General features: G+C 38.8%; 1 protein-coding gene across 1 annotated transcript in view; it reads right to left on the bottom strand.

Annotated features, from left to right (window-relative positions):
• Positions 1 to 810: 810 nt before the first annotated feature.
• Positions 811 to 19,376, bottom strand: part of ASZ1 (ankyrin repeat, SAM and basic leucine zipper domain containing 1) — a 43,262-nt gene continuing 24,696 nt past the window's right edge. Inside the window, exons 8-13 of the mRNA XM_074869343.1 lie at positions 16,985 to 17,060; positions 16,555 to 16,611; positions 9,466 to 9,578; positions 3,181 to 3,286; positions 2,636 to 2,749; positions 811 to 957 (exon numbers count right to left, since the gene is read on the bottom strand). Of these exons, the coding sequence (XP_074725444.1) occupies positions 811 to 957; positions 2,636 to 2,749; positions 3,181 to 3,286; positions 9,466 to 9,578; positions 16,555 to 16,611; positions 16,985 to 17,060 (613 nt within the window). The remainder of the gene's footprint in view (positions 958 to 2,635; positions 2,750 to 3,180; positions 3,287 to 9,465; positions 9,579 to 16,554; positions 16,612 to 16,984; positions 17,061 to 19,376) is intronic.

Genomic DNA, 19,376 nt, shown 5'->3' with positions numbered 1-19,376 from the left:
TTACAAACACCTTTTTAAATGGAGAAAATATTAAGAAAAAATTAAGCATGGATCTCTTGCAATGAAAGACCAGACCAAGAAAAAACACGCTGCTACACCTTCTGAGTTGCTTGCATTCTTATAGCAAAGGACTGCTATGATCCTTTTAATAGATGTGATGAAACACTTAACAGAAGTAAGGATCCCTAAGGAAGCAGATTTCAGGCATAATTCGTGTTGCAGTGGGAAATGACTTTTTAGGCAACGCGTAACAAGATCTCCACAGTCCTGTGATTGTGACAAAGAAAAGAACACTACACCTCACCAGAAAGTTTTTCAGATGATAGATTCATATGAAAAACTGCAAGAGAAAAGATCTTTATCAACATAAAATTGCATGAGATACTTCAAATATTTTAAACCCTCTCAACCCCCAAAACATATCTGCATCATTAAATATGAACATGTGATATAATCAGAATTATTTGCTTATGTTCACCTTTGAACAACAGCTAAAGGTAAAAATGAAACTAGTAATTAATAATTAAGCAATAATTACGGCTTTATGCCAAAAAAGAAAAGCAGCTTTGACAAGATTTTAGACCTACAGTCTAAATAATTTTGAAAATAAAAACCTAAGATACATTTAAGTAGCAGTTTTAATTTTTAACAAATTTATTTCTAGATCAAAGTACTTACTGGATGCAAATCCTACAGATATGATGAGAAACTACACAAATTTTCACATGACTTCAGCTCAGCTGCTTATACTGAATAGAAGCATAATGTGAGCAAGTTTTCCAAAAGTATTCATAGCACTAAACTTAGAAGTCAGGTTTTCTTTACCACTAACTTAGGTATAAAGAAGAAAAAACCAAATCCAAGCAATGTTACCACTCCCACTTTTACTAATCTTTTTTCCAAGGTGAGTGCTTTTTCTGGAAGTTTCACTTGGCTGGGGTCATTCCTCTGTTCATGCTGAGGCAGATGTTAAGTTCATGTAAAAAGTGCAACAAAGAACAAAAAGTTAGTGTGAAAGCTTCTTAAGTTTGTGATAAAGTACCCAGTTCTAAGAATTTGCATGCATCTACGATTGGTATTATTTCTCGCTATCTGTCTCTGCTGTACCTCAATTGAAATAAACATGTACAAACCTTTATCTTACCTGATGCTCAATCATTCTGCAATACATGTTAGACAAACAAACTGTTTATAAAGAAAGTTAAGTATGTTAACAGATTAGACGTCCTTGAAATTAAAGGAAGAGTAGAAAGCACCTTACAAGTGCCTGCTGGAATACATTCTGAAGCTGAGTGGAGCCTTGTCATAAAGTGCAGCAGGGTTAGGTTCCGATTCCCTACCTTAGTTTATAATGCTTGGAAGGCCATCTCTTTTACCGTGCTTTCAAAAACTATATGCTACAGCCATAACATGTACTGCTCACGAAGTCTTCTAATGACTAAGCTTCGCAAATAGCACTGAAGATTTTAAGGGACTTTATACAAACTATGAGGTTTAACTGTTTCACTTAAATTGGCACTTTTTGTAAAAAACGTTTCAGCACTCTACTAATTCAAGAGCGTCCCATCATAAATTAAATAGCACAAAAACATTTTGTATTAAAGTCTTCATCAATGAAATTCACAAAACACTACAGTATTTTAATAGAACAGGAATTACGTTTTTGAAGTAATTAGAAGGGTAATGTTTAACACTTCCGTTTAACGCTGGGTACAACATGCTTCATCTTGACAGCTATAAAACCTTAAGTTCAGATGAGAGCAAAGCCAAGTGGCACCTAACTCGGATTCCCCCCAGCCCTTCTAACTGGCCCTGCACGTACAGGATGCAAATATATTCACACAACTGATTTTTGCATATGCAAAAAAAGGAACACAAATAGTAAAAACTTATTTGCCACAACTTCTATCTACCTCTTAAATATATTTGGTGTTAAGTGATTTATTAGGAGAAGGCTGTTATATTACATTAAACTACAGGAAATTGCATTAGTAGCATTATACTCAAGGTCTGAGTTCCACATGGCTTCATTCAGCAACAGATTCCTTTCTGACACTGATGCTCCATTTACTCTATCCCAGCGGCCATTCCTTTTACTAGCCTATTACTTAAAATGACCCCATCTGACAAGAGCGTGTCATTGTGTTGGTTTGAGAATGAATGATGTGGTGCTAACATCTAGACTTGACCTCTCTCACCCTCTTCCTTTGTCACTCTGCAGAGTTATCTGGGATGTCTCCCATTCAATCCATAAAACCGTAGTATCTTCCTTGTAAGTCAAAGATTCCAAACAAAAGATTCCTTAATTAAGAAGTATTCAAAGTGGCATTTATGCCACAGTCATTGTCCAAGAGCACAGGCATACATTCCACTTAATTCTTTCCTGTGGCAGAAAGAAAATGACTGACAGTGCCTTCCTTTGGAGATCATCCACACTGATATGGAACATTCTAGATTATTTCTCATTCTGTCCATGGAAAGATGGAAGGAGGAGAGGTGAATGAAATCTCCAAGCTACTGCCAAAGAGCCTGAGGCAGACCAAGGTAGGAAACATTTCACTGATGGATGTCACATTTGAGCTTGCATGCAGAAACTTGTACACAGTTTTTAAAAGCCTCACTTACACATACCCACCTTCTCCACCAGGTCCTTCAGTTTGGTAACTTCTTCTCCCAGCTTTTCAACACTGCAAACCAAGTCTTTGCAGACTTCAATAAAACTTTCCGTCTGTGCACACTGCAGTACGACCTGTTAATAGTACAGTTATTTGCCAGAATTACTGTAGATTATAAGTTAACATTCTTTAGTTAATGTATCATAAAAGACAGTGTCAGAAAAGCTTATAACTGCATTTATGCTGGGTTTTCACTGTACGATTTTCGCACAGCATAATCTACTACTCTCTATCAGTCTTTGTGTGAACTTCCTGTCACCTTTAACTCCCCTATCAGCAGAAACACAAAGAAACAAATCTCCCTCCTTTAGTCGGGTGGCTTAACCCTTTGAAATAAATTATTAAAAAAAGTGTGCTTTCGAGAAAGACCATTGGACAGCTCTATATAACTATATAATAATCAAGATGGTTGATGAGTAAAATGTGTTTCATTTTACAAGGTAGAATAATATTCTAGAATAGAATAATATACTCTAAACCCAACTTATTTTCTTTGGTTGAATACCTTGTGAGAATTTTTGAGGAAATGCTTATTCATGGTCTGCACAGGAACAGTCAGCTTACTACACTCTTTATTCAACTTCTGAAGAAATTTGAGGAATTCATCTCCACTACAAAAAAAACCCCAATATTCTGTTATTTGTTAAAGTCAGTAAGTTTTTGCAAGCTAAATATTATCTATGTATTTCCAACACCAGCTAGTGAGTCAGACATGCAATTTCATTGCATTAAAAAAAAAAAAAAATCCAGTGTCATTTTAACACAGGGTAGGTAAACACTGCATTTAACATCTTAGCAATTTTTTGTTTCTTTTGTTTTTGTCTTCTCCCCCGCAAAGGACAACAAATCATTAAGTTATCTGGAATATTCAGCTAGTAAGACACACTGAAAGCTGAAAAAGTGTCACCCGAAAGCTTTTCAGAAACATTCTATTAACCTCCACTTCTGTTTCTAACTCTCATCAATCCTGTGTTACCAATGAAAACATTTCATTACCTGCTGCATGAATAATTTTGTAACACACTAGGCATAACAACTGCAACACTGTTTTCCTATACATGTGTGCATACAGACCAGTCTTGCAACACCAGAAATGGAGATTCAGTCAATTTTCTGCTGACATATCAGTATTTCTGCAGCTTACATTTTTGAGGAAGATGTGGGGGGGGGAAAAAAAAATCTGGTTTGTACTTTGGAGCTAGGATTGAAACAACTAGGTTAGAGTCATTTAGTCTCCAACACAGTGGAAGAAAAAAGAATCCAATAATACTGACTTGGCCCTTGGATTTGGAAACGTATTCCTCAAAGCCTAAAATATCTGATGTTATCTACTTTGAAGAAAATTTATACTTAGTGCTCAAATACATGCAGGAAGACAACTCTGAAAATTAGTTTGATCAGTATCTCCAAAGACTGGAGAAAAGGATAGAAAAATTTAACAGATTAATTTCAATGCTAAGTTTCTAGAGCTTCCATGTGACACTGAATTAATTTATTTTACTGGAAGCCTCAAGCGAGCATTAGTTATAAGTCAGGGTGCTGGCCAGAAAGTTGTTGCCATTAAGCAGGCAGAGAAAAAGGGGGCAAAGAAGAAGAGCATCCATTTGTTTTTACAGAGCGAGCCCTCAAACTCTGAAACTCGTGAAAAGTGCCTCTATCTCCAGTAGAAAAGTTTCCACTCCCTATAAGCCTATAAGGTGAAAAACAAGCAGGGCCAAGACTAGAGACAATTTTAAGTTCGCATTGCAGGACTTCCCGTTATATTTATGGAAGGATCTGAATAAATTAATTCAGACCCCAGGGTTCCACTTTTCCCTAGGGCAATCTGCCACAAAACTGAAATGCAACATACTCACCCCACCTTACTTGCTGCTGCTGCTTCTGATGGCAAAAAGGTATACACAAGATTTGCCAAACAGCTAAACTAAGCTACACACCAGTGTGGTACAAGTATCTAAACAGAGACTGAATTTAGCCCATAGGGTGTTTTCCTTCAACTTTGGCACAAGATCATTAGTGAGCAATGTTTCCACCACTACTCAGAACATCTGTGATTTACAACACTGCTGAACTGTTAAGACTTTAACGCTTAAAACAGAAATATATAGAAGCATCAGTAAGGACGCTGGAGGTTAAAACCCAAGACTGTTCATGGTTTTCACGAAGATGGGGAAGTAAAAAAGCCTATTAGCTTGTTTTTATAGAACAAATTATTATTTATTTCAGAACAATATAACTCAATATTTAGTGTAAAAAAAACACTAAACAAAATAATCACATCTGGAGCTAGTCTGAAAGTTTCTCCGTGTTACTACACTCAACGCAGGCTCATGAAAATTTTCTTCTACTTAGATAACTTTTTAGCTGGATAGGATCAGTTACGGCACCTTCTGTGTTTTGTCACAAAAGAAATTATTTTTAGGAATTCTGGAAGGATTCTCAGCAAAAATAAAGTGTGTCATGGGCATGAAATGGGGAGGGAAAAAGAGGGAAAAAATTTATACTTCTCATACTACTTTATTTTACCAATAACAGTTCTTAAAAACAATTTTCATAGAATTTTGTATCTGTTGCAGTGACACGTTCTTATATTTGCCAATGGAAATAATGTTTTCAAAAATGATCACTTTTAAAAAGAATTAATGGCTGTCAAAACACCAGTGGCTAAACAGTGCTAGACACTCTGAGTTGATAATCAATCAGTTCAGCATTTTCTACTATGTTAGTTTTTCTATGACTTAATGACTGATTTTCCTTCTCACAGAATGACTTTGAACAAGTGGGAAGTAAAATCTTTATATAATAGCCTGTAAACATAGCCTACAATAGTCTCAAGGTCAGATTCCTAGAATACATGTCAAGCCATTTTCTAGAAAACTATGCAGTGCTTGTTGTAACTGAAATGCTGTCATATTCTGTGTACTTCAATCTGTAATCAATAAATTATATTCTAGTTCTGAGAACTACATATGATCTAACCCCATACTGTATGAGGAATTAGGTATGTCACTCATGTGTGAGACTGTACCAGACATCATGTGAGTTTTTATTGTATATGGCCACACATGCAGTGAACTGCTAACTTTTTGCATTTCTCCACTTATTCCCTTTGTTCAAATTTTCGAACTGTTCTGCTTGAATGTATATACTAAACACCACTACAGAACAATCTGAAAAAAGCATACATTTCCAGCATAAAAATGCATGAAGCTTAAACTGGGCAAAGTCCTCTTAAACTGCAGCTAATTATCCCTTGCTGAAGAGTCAACATCCTTTTCTAAAGGTGACTAAATAGGACAGCTAGACACCCAGACACCTGGCCTACGACCTCAGCTCAGCAGCAAAGCCTCTATTTTAATAGGAATGGCTCAGGTGCTGTCAGAGTATTTATGGTGTATCCATATCACAGTGGTTTGTACCCTCTTGCCTGCTGGAACTTTAGTTCTACAGTCTTACAGTACATGTACTAGTTTGCACCTGGATTCTCTTCTGAAAGTACACACTTGTTTTGATGGAGAACCATAGAATGGTTTGGGTTGGAAGCGACCTTAAAAAATCATCTCATTCCAACCCCCCTGCCATGGGCAGGGGCACCTTCCACTAGACCAGGTTGCTCAAAGCCCCGTCCAACCTGGCCTTGAACACTTACAGGGAGGGGGCACCCACAACCCCTCTGGGCAGTTTCAGTACCTCACCATCCTCACAGTGAAGAACTTCTTCCTTACATCTAATTAAAATCTACCTTCTTTCAGTTTAAAGCCATTACCCCTTGTCCTATCACTACACTGCCTGATAAAGAGTCCCTCCCCATCTTTCCTGTAGGCCCCCCTTAAGGTCTCCTATAAGGTCTCCCCGGAGCCTTCTCTTCTCCAGGCTGAACCACCCCAACTCTCTCAGTCTGCCCTCATAAGGGAGCTGCTCCAGTCCTCTGATCATCTTCATGGCTTCCTCTGGACCCGCTCCAACAGGTCCCTGTCCTTCTTGAGTTGGGGGCCCCAGAGCTGGACACAGTACTGCAGGTGGGGTCTCATGAGAGCAGAGTAGAGGAGGAGGATCACCAACCTCAACCTGCTGGCCACACTTCTCTTGATATAGCCCAGGATACAGTTGGCTTTCTGGGCTGAGAGTGCACATTGCTGAATCACGTTGAGCTTCTCATTAACCAACACCCCCAAGTCCTTCTCTGCAGGGCTGCTCTCAACCCACTCATCACCCAGCCTGTATTTGTGCTTGGGATCGCCCCGACCCACGTGCAGGACCTTGCACTTGGCCTTGTTGAACTTCATGAGGTTTGCACAGCCCCACCTCTCAAGCCTGTCAAGGTCCCTCTGGATGGCACATCCCTTCCCTCCAGTGCGTCGACCGCACCACACAGCTTGGTGTTGTTGGCAAACTTGCTGAGGGTGCACTCAATACCACTGTCAATACCATGTTGCCAACAAAGATGTTCAACAGCACTGGTCCCAGTACTGACCCCTGAGGAACACCACTCATCACTGGTCTCCACTTGGACATCGAGTCATTGACTGCAACTCTTTGAGTGTAATCATCCAGCCAATTCCTTATCCACTGAGTGGTTCATTTGTCACATGAAGTCTCACAGACTAGAAGCAGCATCAAGGTCCCTGTATTAGGACACAAACACCCTGCTCTGCCAGCACACCTCAGTTTTTCAAGGGCTTCCCCAAATGCCTTGCATGTCCTCCCACATCCTAGAGCTCAAACTTGGCATCATGCTGCAAAAACTTTCCTCAAGAAGGTTGCAAAGCCTCTTTTGTATAAATACAGTAATGGATACAGATACAGTACCAGCATCAGGAGCAATTGATATGTGTAAGAATGACTAGATGGGAGTGGAGTACCTACTAGACAGACTCCTGTAACCATGGCACAAAAGACAACGCTATGTCAGGACCACATCATGACATGACTGCTAATACCCAGTGTCAGTGCGATTCAGCTGCCTCCAAAGGATGGTGACATGTATAGAATGAACTTGAACCCAAGCACATTATTCAGTACAATGAACATAACTAATGAAGTGTCTAGCCTTATAGTACCCAAATAATCCAGACAGCTCTTCCCAGTATTTTGGAGAGGGAAGAAGTATCTAACAGAGTAGCAGCACAGCTGCCAGGTCACTCGTCAAGAGGGAGCTACACATGCTTTAAAGAGGAACTGAACCCTTACTTTTCTAAGCAGTAGAAAGCTATTTATTGAGCAGATTTGATGCATGGAGTTTTTTCTCCAGTACTACTCTAGCCAGGCCACTGCAAATAAGGCAACACAATGCTATGTGAATGATGGTGGGACTGGGAAGAGAGGAACAAGCATAGAGAACCTAACTTACTGGATGCAGCTACAGTACAAGGAAGGAGCAGTATTTCCAAACTAGTCTTCTCTAAATTAAACACAGTTCAACTGAAAGGCAAGCCACAGTTTTCTGTCCCAGTCCATTTCTAAAACTTTTAAAATTAAAATACCAAACTGATCCTATTTTCAGAAGCTATTCTTCAATAGTTGTGGAAAGTAAAAAGAGGAAAGATACAAGCACAGAATCTAAATTAAAATCTAGGTCTCTCTTCTGGAAAAAATTATCCTCAATTTTCTTGTGTAAATAGAAGAGGTTTAAGAAATCTTAAGACACCTTTGCATTTACCATAGCCTTCATTATTCTTTTTGTGCTAGATGTGGAAAGTGCTCTACCAGTGCTTAGGGGACTGATGAAGTTTAATAAGGTTGCTGAGGGATGTTCCTCTCAGCTCAGGCCTGGCTTTCAAGGGACTGCATAAGACTATACTAGAAGTATGAGAGGTATTGCAGAACTGATGCTTAAGTCTGTAAGAAAGAACCTATAATGGGAAAAATATCAAGTTGGAAGGGAAGTTTGAAGGAGTAACACTTTCTTAAAAAACAGTTTCCTTATAAACATATTTCTACTGATACATATAATCTATGATAAGGAAACATCTTATGAAATTCTTAATTTGCAGTATGTAAAAAAAAATAAGGTCTTTTAGAAGCCAGTTAAAACTGCTTCCAGTGGATGAGAAAAACAAGGAAAAAATCCTGAATCTATACAGAAATCATATTTATGATTTAAGACAGTCATGTACAAGTAATTATCAGTCGAAAATTAAAGCCCTATGCAGAAATTATATGCATCTCTCCTTCCCACACATCTTTTTATTGCATCTTATAATCTTACAATTTGATTGAAAGACTGACAGTCTGCCTTGTCTACAGACACATTGGAGAATTACAGAGACCACATCGTGTGGGGTTTTTGTAACGGTCCATGACGCTCCTGAAGCATGGAGAAGCAAGGAGGGCAAGACTCCATTTCCATGGAGAAATTAAAAAAAAAAAAAAAAAAAATCTGCTTACTTAAGCCTATCAGAGAAATCAAAGAATGATTACTGGAGCCCAAGAAGCCAGTTTCAGAATTTATGATATGCACACAAGATAGTGAAAACCCTGCAGAGCAATGCCATGAAACCTCATTTGAGGTACAAAGAAAGAACTTATCACTCAAAAAGATGGCCGAAGTAATGGCATGTAATGGCAACATAACCCATAAACATATTCCTACAGCAGGAATGCTTCCAACTTTCTTTGTACAAAACACACCTACCACCAGCCCTCATAATCCACTAACTGGCATACTCTCATGAATGTTATGCATGGGATAAGGTGTGAGAGAATTTTTACCTTTGAGCTATAGAAAACAATGCAGTCACCTTAAATAGTTCATATTTCACTTCCATTTCCTTAGATACACAGTTAATACCTCAATTCCAGCTTCATCACTTCAGAGAGGTCTCCAATTCTTATTTCTTCCACTTGTAGGTCATTAATAGCATCTAGGAGTTTCTGTTGATCTCCAGGATTAGTAATGCCAATCTAAATTTAAAGAGTAATTCCAAACATGATTTACTTTTAATACTTATTAGACATAATAGTACAGTACCACTTATTGTGCGAGCTTCTAAGAGTCAAAAGAATTTGCTTTTAAGTTACTGCAACCAACTACAATGTATGTAACTGCCAAAGGAAAAAATAAAACCACAGAAACTATCCAATGATGCAAAACAAAATTACAAGAGCTGAGAAAGAGCCAAACTGAAATTGAACTGGATACTCAGAAAATCTGTTTAAGGTTTATTAAAAAAAATGAATAGCAGTTTTTATAAGTAACTCTGTGTTGCTAGGATGTTATGCTCATCTTTTTCAGAATCATCTCAGTCATCTCTTACAGCAAAATAACCAATCGTCATGATGGTGATACAGCATTAACTCAGAAAGAAAGAATGGAAGCTATCAAATCAGCATCAAATGGAGAATTTTACAGAAAGAAGCCAGATTTTAAGAAGGACTTTTACAAGCTTTTGGGTGTGTATTTTTTCCCAGTTAGAGAAACCTCTTTCTAAAACCTTATTTTCTTATAGAATCTCACTTAAAAAATAAGTTATGTCTACAAAGAAATCTAGTTGGTTCACACTACCTCTAAAACCTCAAATTATCAGAAACTAGTAGAGGGAGAGAACATGATCTTCTAAGAAGACATTCAGATGGATGTTTCTACCATGAAATAGCCTGTAAAAGTAGCCTTTTTATACATCTGAAGGACAGCATACTTATAAACTCAGAATAGATTTCTCGCCTCAAATTAAGACCAAGCCTAAATACTATTCAACATTAGTTTACACAGTCTCTAAGCTCATATCAGTTCATCTTCTACACTCTTGGCTAATGCGGCAAACAACAGAAGAGTTTTGAAGTGTTCAAGGCTTTTTGTCTTTTTTAGCTGAAGCACAATTTTCTTCAGAAGATGTACACTATAACTGAGATTCTCCAAGTGATGATTGTCAGCTGTGTTATTGATCAACTATCTCAGATTAAAATTTAACTATTTAAATCCTAGGCTGAGAGTTTTCTTGTAGAACATTTAAAGAAAACAAATAGTCCATTCATTACAAAGGAAGTGTTTTTGTGGCACATTCAATACTTTACTCATGTGACAGGCAGCTGTGCTACACAGGACTTCTGATGTCAGCAGCTTCTTCACACAAGTGAAAAAACCTCATTCCAAGTATGACTTTGTTCCTAACTCTCCAGCTGAGTACCTGGACTCAGCAGGAGTGGACCACTCTGGGATTTGAGACTGCAAGGATCTCACAGTCTCCAAAGCCAGAACATACGGGACTCTCAATGATGTTCTGAGGACCTGAGGTTTCCTGCTCCAGCCTCAGAAATCTGTAAGATGTTAGTATTTGCAGTCTCCCAGTTGTCTATAATCATTGCAGAAAGAATTTTAAATGAACAGCTGACAACACACATCAAATCAAAAGGCCAGGCAAACTCTTCCTCAGATGGTGTCGAGCAGCAATTCCAGGGAAGAGAAGGTGCCTAGAGAAATGCTTGCTTTGTGGAAGACTATTGTTTCTGATGCCTAGTGTTCATTGTGGCTCCATAAAACAGTTCTCCAGGTTCTCTACCAGGTGTTCAGAAATCATAGGTAACATGTAACTATGGGCTCACAAGTGTGCCGTTAAACATTTCAAAACCATATTGTAAGTCTATAGACAAGTAAGTTCTTCAGTAATATAAAATCTCAACAAGATTAACTGGGAGTTTAACTACAAGTGTCAAGAACTTCTGAGTTTCCAATAGGTTGCCATGGGTACCTGAACAAATTGTATTCAAGTCTCTTTGGTAAATATCACTAGCAGCCTTAAGAGAGAAAGATCTGGACTTCCTAGAAATAATTTACTTATGTTGAGCTGTAAGTTTGCTCAATCTATTAGTTCTCAGGTTTGTCTTGTGGAGCCCCATCTGGTACGAACTAATGTTTTCGTAATGCTTACAAAGCATTACAGCAGCCATTTCACAATGCAGAAGTAAGCCAACTTATACAAGAGCAGCAAGTTTACTTTTAATCACAATTAACAAATCAAATGAGCTCTTCCAAGGACAAAATGGCAGTTATTGTTGAATATTAAAACCATCTTGCTTTAAACAGGAACACTGTGAAGACTGGGTTTGCTTTTGACTCCATCTTCTCACTCCTGGAACAAGCAAATCAGGATACAGCTTTCTGACCCGTGTTATCAGGAAGACATTGTACTTTGTTTCCCTATAAACAAAACATAATTTTATTCTTCTGCAAATGGATCAGTGACTGAGCACCACCACACCCTGAAGATATGGCTTAGGAAGTAAAGAATGTGATAAAAGTCATCACAGATAAAGCCTTCCACCACCACAGTAATTCTGAATTCAGAGGTACTAGGTGCAGAACTTAAGAGACAGAAAGTGGTCAGATCAGTCCAAACCACTTCCCAAAGCAGACATGTTTTCCCTTTCTAGATCATCTCTGCTGAACATGAGTGTTACTCAGAACCTCACTATTCATGCAATGATGAATGCATGGAATAACCACAGTGCAAGAAGCTCTTCTTCCTTATGGATAAGCAAGCTTTTAAAGTTGGTGTTAGTTCAGTTACACTCTGCAGTCCAAATAGGCAAATATTATTGTGAAGTGGCTATATGTTTAAGACTGTACATGTATTGTACAAGAGCTTGCTTTATCTGTAAAACGGACTATGCATGGTCTAGATTTTGATTTTAGGCACATCAACTCTAACATCTATTTTTTTCTTTACTTAAATAAATAGATAAATAAAAACTAGCCCCTGAAAATCCATGCTCCAAACTCACGTTCTAACATCAACATGACCTTTCTGTCATCCTTCAGATGGAAATGAAAGAAGTGAATAACAAACAGATTGCCTCAACTCATGAAAGATGACATACTCCTCAGATGAGTGAAATTATGCATCCTTGCCATCTTGCCCAAGCGGCCGCTATTTTCAATAACCTGACAATCCTCTGCCAAATATTAAATGCTTTTTTAGGGTGGGCAGAGGAAGGAGAGTCCTGGAACTATGATATGGAAGCACACAGATAATTCTCAAATGATGAAGTTAAACTGGGCTATATTTTGAATTTTCGCGTGTCAACTTTTCATTATGCATTCTCCAATTCAGAACAGGATGCCAATTTCTCTTATTCCAAACTAATAAACATGTGAGAAAGGAACTTTCTTAGTCCTAAATGCATCCAGAAGTAAGATTACTTCTGTTGCTATCTTGTGAGACAAATGCTTAAAAAAAACAGACAAAAAAAGATCCAAGTGTTATGAGTAGTATAGAATCAGACAAAAACCTCCAAATGCTGAATAGACATGTCCCAGTATATTGAACAGACTTGTCTCAGTATGGAACAGTTTATAAGCTTAAGGAATGCAAGGATTTCAGCTTGAAAGAGTCACTGTTTAGGCTCTGTTGTAGAATACAGATAAAGATATTTACAGAGAAAATATCTTTCTGATATTGTTTGATGGAGGAAAGTGTATCATGTTAGTGACAGCATTTCTCCCCAGTTCTATGGATAAAAAGCAGCTTGGTTCGGAGGCATTCATCAGAGGTCATCATTAATCTTTGTAGTAATAAGATCCAGGGTCTTTAAAATAGCTGGCTGTTAGTTGAAGATCTGCCATCACACTAAAAACTTTCAACTCTGGAGTTACGAGGAAACAGATTAGATTTGTTCTATCAGTCTGGGGAGAAACTGTTAGCAGAGCTCTAAAACTAGACTGCATCAAGAATTTAGGATAATTTATGAAGTGCTAATAAACCAGAGTGTTATGTAATTTTTTTGAATTCTCAATTGAAGACTCACTAATTAATTTAGGACCATGCACAAAGCATGACTTATTTTCCAGAAACTGTTTCCTGCTGTTACAAAGCTACGAGACAAAACAATTCTGTTCCTATAGATATTATCTTCCTGTGCAAGAGCTGATCCAGGTATTTATTTCAGTTTGTCCAAAAAAGCCCTCTCTATAATAGGGAGCCTCAAACATGTTAGAACACTGAAACAGAACTTAGCAGTTCATGTGAAATTACATGTCTTCAGTGAAGGAACCAGAAGTCTCAGCCATTCACTAAAGTCCACAATTCTCTCCCCTTCCCCCAGTGTCCCCTGGACAAAACAAGTAACAGTTACAACATGGGTGATCAGTATGAACATATACTCAGTCAGATTTGCAGTTTAATGCAATCACGACCAAAACAGCAGCTCACACAGTGATGAGAAGAAAGCCACAAAAATCTCCTTTACGAGCAAAATTCCTGTCAATGGAGGCTTTAGGGTTCATATAAAGCCCACACCGGGATGCTGTCCAATGGGCACGATCCTGAGGCTTCAGAAAAGTGGTAACACCAGAACATGCTGACATGCCTTACAATATTTAGGTCTAAGTGAACTCTCAATCTCTTCATCGACAAAGCTCCCTGTATGTTAACCCTCTGAAAATACAGACTTACTTCTAAACTCTGTCAAAACACTTAAACTCTACTCAGCTACAAGATAAAACTTAGAATCATAGAATTGTTTAGGTCAGAATAGGCCTTTAAAAATTGAGTCCAACCATTAACTTAGCACTGCCAAGTCCACCACTAAACCATGTCCCTAAGTGCCACATTCAAATAGGTTTTAAATACCTCCAGGGATGGTGACTCAACCACTTCCCTGGGCAGCCTGTTCCAATGCTCAACAACTCTTTCGGTGAAGAAATTCTTCCTAATATTCAAACGAACCTCCCCTGGTGCAACTTGAGGCCATTTCCTCTTGTCCTACTGCTTGCTGCTTGCGAGAAGAGACCGACACCCATCTCACTACAGCCTCCCTTCAGGTAGTTGTAGAGAGCGATAAGCCCTCCCCCGAGCCTCCTGTTCTCCAGGCTAAACAACTCCAGTTCCCTCTGCTGTTTCTCATAAGACTTGTGCTCTAGACCCTTCACCAGCTTTGTTGCCCTTCTTTGGACACACTTCAGCACCTCAATGCTTTTCTTGTAGTGAGGGCTCCAAAAATGAACACAGTATGACAGGTGCAGCCTCACCAGCACCGAGTACAGGGGGACAATCACTCCCCTAGTCCTGCTAGCCATGCTATTTGTGATACCAGCCAGGATGCTATTGGCCGCCTTGGCCACCTGGACACACTCCTGGCTCATAGTCAGCCAGCTGTCAACCAACACCCCCAGGTCCTTTTCTGCCAGGCAGCTTTCCAGCCACTCTTCCCCAAGCCTGTAGAGTTGCATGGGGTTGTTGTGACCCAAGTGTAGGACCTGGCACTCAGCCTTGTTGAACCTCATACAATTGGCCTCGGCCCATCGCTCCAACCTGTCCAGATCTCTCTGCAGAGCCTCCCTACCCTCAAGCTGATCAACACTCCCACCCAACTTGGTGTTGTCTGAAGACTTACTGAGGGTGCACTTGATCCCCTCGTCCACATCACTGATAAAGATATTAAACAGAACTGGTCCCAGTACTGGCTGACAACTGGATTTAACTCCATTCACCACCACTCTTTGGGCCCAGCCATCCAGCCAGTTTATTACCCAGTGAAAAGTACGCCTGTCTAAGCCATAAGCAGCCAGTTTCTCCAGGAGAATGCTGTGGGAAACGGTGTCAAAGGCTTTAGTAAAATCAAGGTAGACAACATCCACAGCCTTTCCCTCATCCACTAAGTGGGTCACCTTGTCATAGAAGGAGATCACGTTAGCCAAGCAGCACCTGCCGTTCATAAACCCATGCTGACTGGGCCTGATCACCTGGTTGTCCTGTACGTGCCGTGTGATGGCACTCAAGATGATCTGCTCCATAACCTTCCCCAGCACTGAGGTCAGACTGACAGGCCTGCAGTTCCCTGGATCCTCCTTCTGGCCCTTCTTGTAGATGGGCATCACATTTGATAACTTCCAGTCAACTGGGACCTCCCTGGTTAGCCAGGACTGCTGATAAATGACTCACACAAAACATCACCTTGTCACCTTGTGACATCAACTCTGAAGGAATATTAACATCTGTATGCAAACGTTGGTTCCAGTTGCTAGAACACATACCTACTTGGTACCAGAATAGGGGGGAAAAAGCTGACACTGAGGCTGTGGCCAGCATCAATAGCAGGAAGCAGGCTTGAAGCAGCTACTTTAATGAGGCATCTTTGGTATTCCAGACCAGGTACAGAGTGCTCAGAAGAATCCTGAGGCCTGAAGTACTTACATTGTTCCAAGGAGACTCCTGTAATTGGATTTTATTATGGCATCCTCCTGTAAGCACAGGAAGTCTTTTATTTCCCATGTTAATAATTCCAGCAAAGACTAAGGAAAAGCAACCACCCTGTCTCACATGGAAACTGAAACCTTGTAACAATGAATCACCTAGTCCTGGATAACAGCAAAATACCAATCTTCCCAGCAGCAGTAAACTGTAAGAAACCAAATCTTTTGGTTTTTTTGGTAAGGTTTTACAAACCTGTGTAGGGTAAGAGATTCCACAGTATAAGAGCTCTCGTTTTTCCAGCAGAAATCACTACCTCACAAAGGAGGACCACATTTACAGTAGTTGTTTAGGATTATCTAGTGCTAATCCTAGCACTGATTTCCTTTCAGGGAAAACATACTTAAATACTACAAATGGTAACAACCAAAATTTAAAATGGAACTATTTCCTTCTCACCCCAACTCCCACATCATTTCAACAAAGAAATACTGGGGACTTCCACTTCACAGTCAGATCCAGGCAGAGAAGATGCAAGAGTTCAACTCACAATTTCAGGCTGATCTGTGGGTTTACATACTTTAGAGAAGCTCTGTCTACATTCACATTAAAATTCAAGAAATTGCAGAAGATTCTGAAAACAGATCTTAAAAGAGGAATTCTTACAAGGTTAGACAGTTATAAAGAGAAGACATTAAAAACATTTAAGAAAGAAAAGTAAACTAAATTAAGTTCTAAAGTAGTAAACTGACCTGTATTAACTCATCTTTTTGCATGATCAGAAGTTGTCTTAAAGTTATATCTCTTTCCTGTATAAAACAAAGCGTTTTCTGTCATCAAAAAGACTTTCAGAACAAAACACCATTTTCACTTATTTTCACTTATGTTTTACTGCCATTTTCAGAAACAAGACCAACTACAAAACACCATTATCAAGAGTTCTCTAGTTTAGAAACATCATATGTTGTGACTAATGCACATAATCACAATAAAGCAATCCAATCCTGTCCACTGCAGTTTAACTTAACACTTTATATATAAACTTCTGTTTAATAAATTTATTTGAATTAATTTAATAAATTTATTTGAATATACAAATAGTGATAGAACTTTTTTTTACGCTGTGGGTGCATTTTGCTTTCATGGATTACTTTACACATAGCAGATATACCACAAATTTACCTTCAATAATCCTATTATGTGTTCTAGACCAAGACCATGTAAAAACACTTCCACGTCATCAAAAGTTGAAATCGAACTGTAAATATAATTAATGAGATTTGAGATGAAACCAGGGGAAATTAAAAAAAACAAAACAAGACATCCAGAACAAAACACTATAGAAAAGTTCCCCAGACAAAGCACTGGGGAGCAATCTAAAGTTGTACACACCTACTGATGACAGTACTATCTCATAAGCATCACGGGGTACAATTTAATCTATCAAAATTTTATAAATGGCTTTTCTGTCTAATAAGTTGAATTGAGCCTAAAGGGAATGATTTTCATAAATAAATGTAGTTTTAAGTAGCAAAATGTTCCAACTGAACCTTAAAGTTGGGTTGCAAAAGCTTGAAAACATTGGAAGCGGGGTTAAGGAAGATAACTATGTATTCTTATAAGATAACATTCATACAAATTGGATTCAGGGCACAACTGTTACTCTTCCAGTTCCATTTAAATCGAAAAAAGTTAACAAGAAAACAGGAATGTCTATAATTAAACACAGTGGAAATTAGTCTGGTAAGAACTTTGTTGTCAGAATACCATTGTTCAGAAAGCTGACTGAGGAAGTAGTATAACCCACTGCAGGTTCAGAGTTTAACATTTATAAACAAAGGTAAAATATCAATTTTGATTCCCCACCCTACCAGAGATATAAAAATATAAGTGAAAAAAAAAAATCTAAACAGCTTTCAATATTCAGATGAACAACTGTAATAAACAGAATTAAACCAAAAAGCAAACAATACAAAATGCAGAAAGGACAACTGCAATTGCTACAGCGAACCTTCTGCCAAACCCCGAGTTAAAAGATAGTTTGCTCCATCTTATTCTAGGCCCTGAAATGAAGGTTTGGCCCTTTTTCACATCAAAGACTTAAAAGAGCGCCTACTAAAATTTGTTAGAAAAAAGGCAAGAAAACCTGCCCCCCCCCCCCCCCCCAACAAACCTCTCTAAAAATTATTCTGAATACATAGGAAAAGATTTCAGGTTTGCACACTAAGAATCTTGCATTCCAGGATTTCTGGTAATTAAGTATATTTATCCCTTTACGAGGATGGACACCCTAAATCACATATGAAGGAGTTTATGCAACTTCCACACTGTAACAAGTCAGTAATTCTGTGAGCATGCCTTCTGTCAGCAGGCAAAATATAAAATATAAAAAGAGTTTTAAATTATTTTAATGGAGTTTAAAGCCATCATCCCTACCGTGGAGCTGTGTAGAACTGTTATCCTCTGCCCAATTCCTCCCCCTTCAACACACAGACAACATCAGTCTTTTAAGCAAGCAATTCACATATACATCCAAACACTGTATGTACAGCCAATGACATCCAACTGGCAAGAGGAGACAGTGTATGAATGACCTGCAGTGATGAAATGCTATTTAAGTATTCAAAGTGCCCAGTTTGCAAAGGTTTTGGGAGTCCTTGGGTAACTCAAGACTTTGGTTCTGCTAAAGGTGCAAGGAAAGGACATTTTTTCTGAGGATCAAAGAAACAGGTATTCAGCATCCAGACAATAACTTGAAAGCCTCTGAAGCAGAAAAGGACCTAATCCAGGAGCTGAAGAAAGCAAATTCCTGACAGGTGTGTGCATTTCCTTGTATAGTCCAGGGCTCTGGAGCCAGGAAAATTGTCTGATTAGGATGGTAGACAGCAACGACTGAAGCTACACTCACTACCTAAGGATGACAACAGCAGTTATGCTCACTGACCCTGCATGATGAGGCACAACTGATATCCAGTACCAGATGATGCATTAGGAGCAACTGAGAGAACAGGGACTTGAGAAGACAACTGGCAATGCCTGTGGTGAAATTGTGCAGGCAAGTGGCTGGAAGGAGACATCCAGCTCAAGGAACTATAATGGAGTAAACACAGGTACCAGTGTACCTCTTGACTATCATTAGATTAAAAAAACTAACTCACTAGGGGGTGAGTACGTGTGTGTGTGTGTGTGTAAACAGATAAGCTATATTTTTAAGAACAGGCATTTAACAGTCAGACATCTGGTATACTCCAGGGGACCACTTCCTGAAACCAACACTTCTACTAATTACCAGAAATGCTCAAAGTTATGAAAAAACAGAACTAGCTATTGTTAATATAAAAATCCTGGAGCTTGACAGAAATGTCTGTTCATACAAACAAATCAGTTGCTCATCTGATGCAGAGAAAACCAGTAGAGTTTATAAGGCGACTACTGAAACATTGTGAAATCCTGGAAGCCCAAGAGTTGCCTAGTACAGAATTACATTTGCATAGCTAGACATCTGGCTTTCACAAAGTATTTTAAGTGGGCTTCAGGATTTCAGTGTCTTATTTTTAAAAGCTTATCAAGACTA

Source organism: Strix uralensis, chromosome 5 (assembly GCF_047716275.1).
Source record: "Strix uralensis isolate ZFMK-TIS-50842 chromosome 5, bStrUra1, whole genome shotgun sequence".
NCBI classification, from domain to species: domain Eukaryota; kingdom Metazoa; phylum Chordata; class Aves; order Strigiformes; family Strigidae; genus Strix; species Strix uralensis.
Note: the sequence above shows the minus strand (reverse complement) of the source record. Positions and strands in the feature narration are given on the sequence as shown.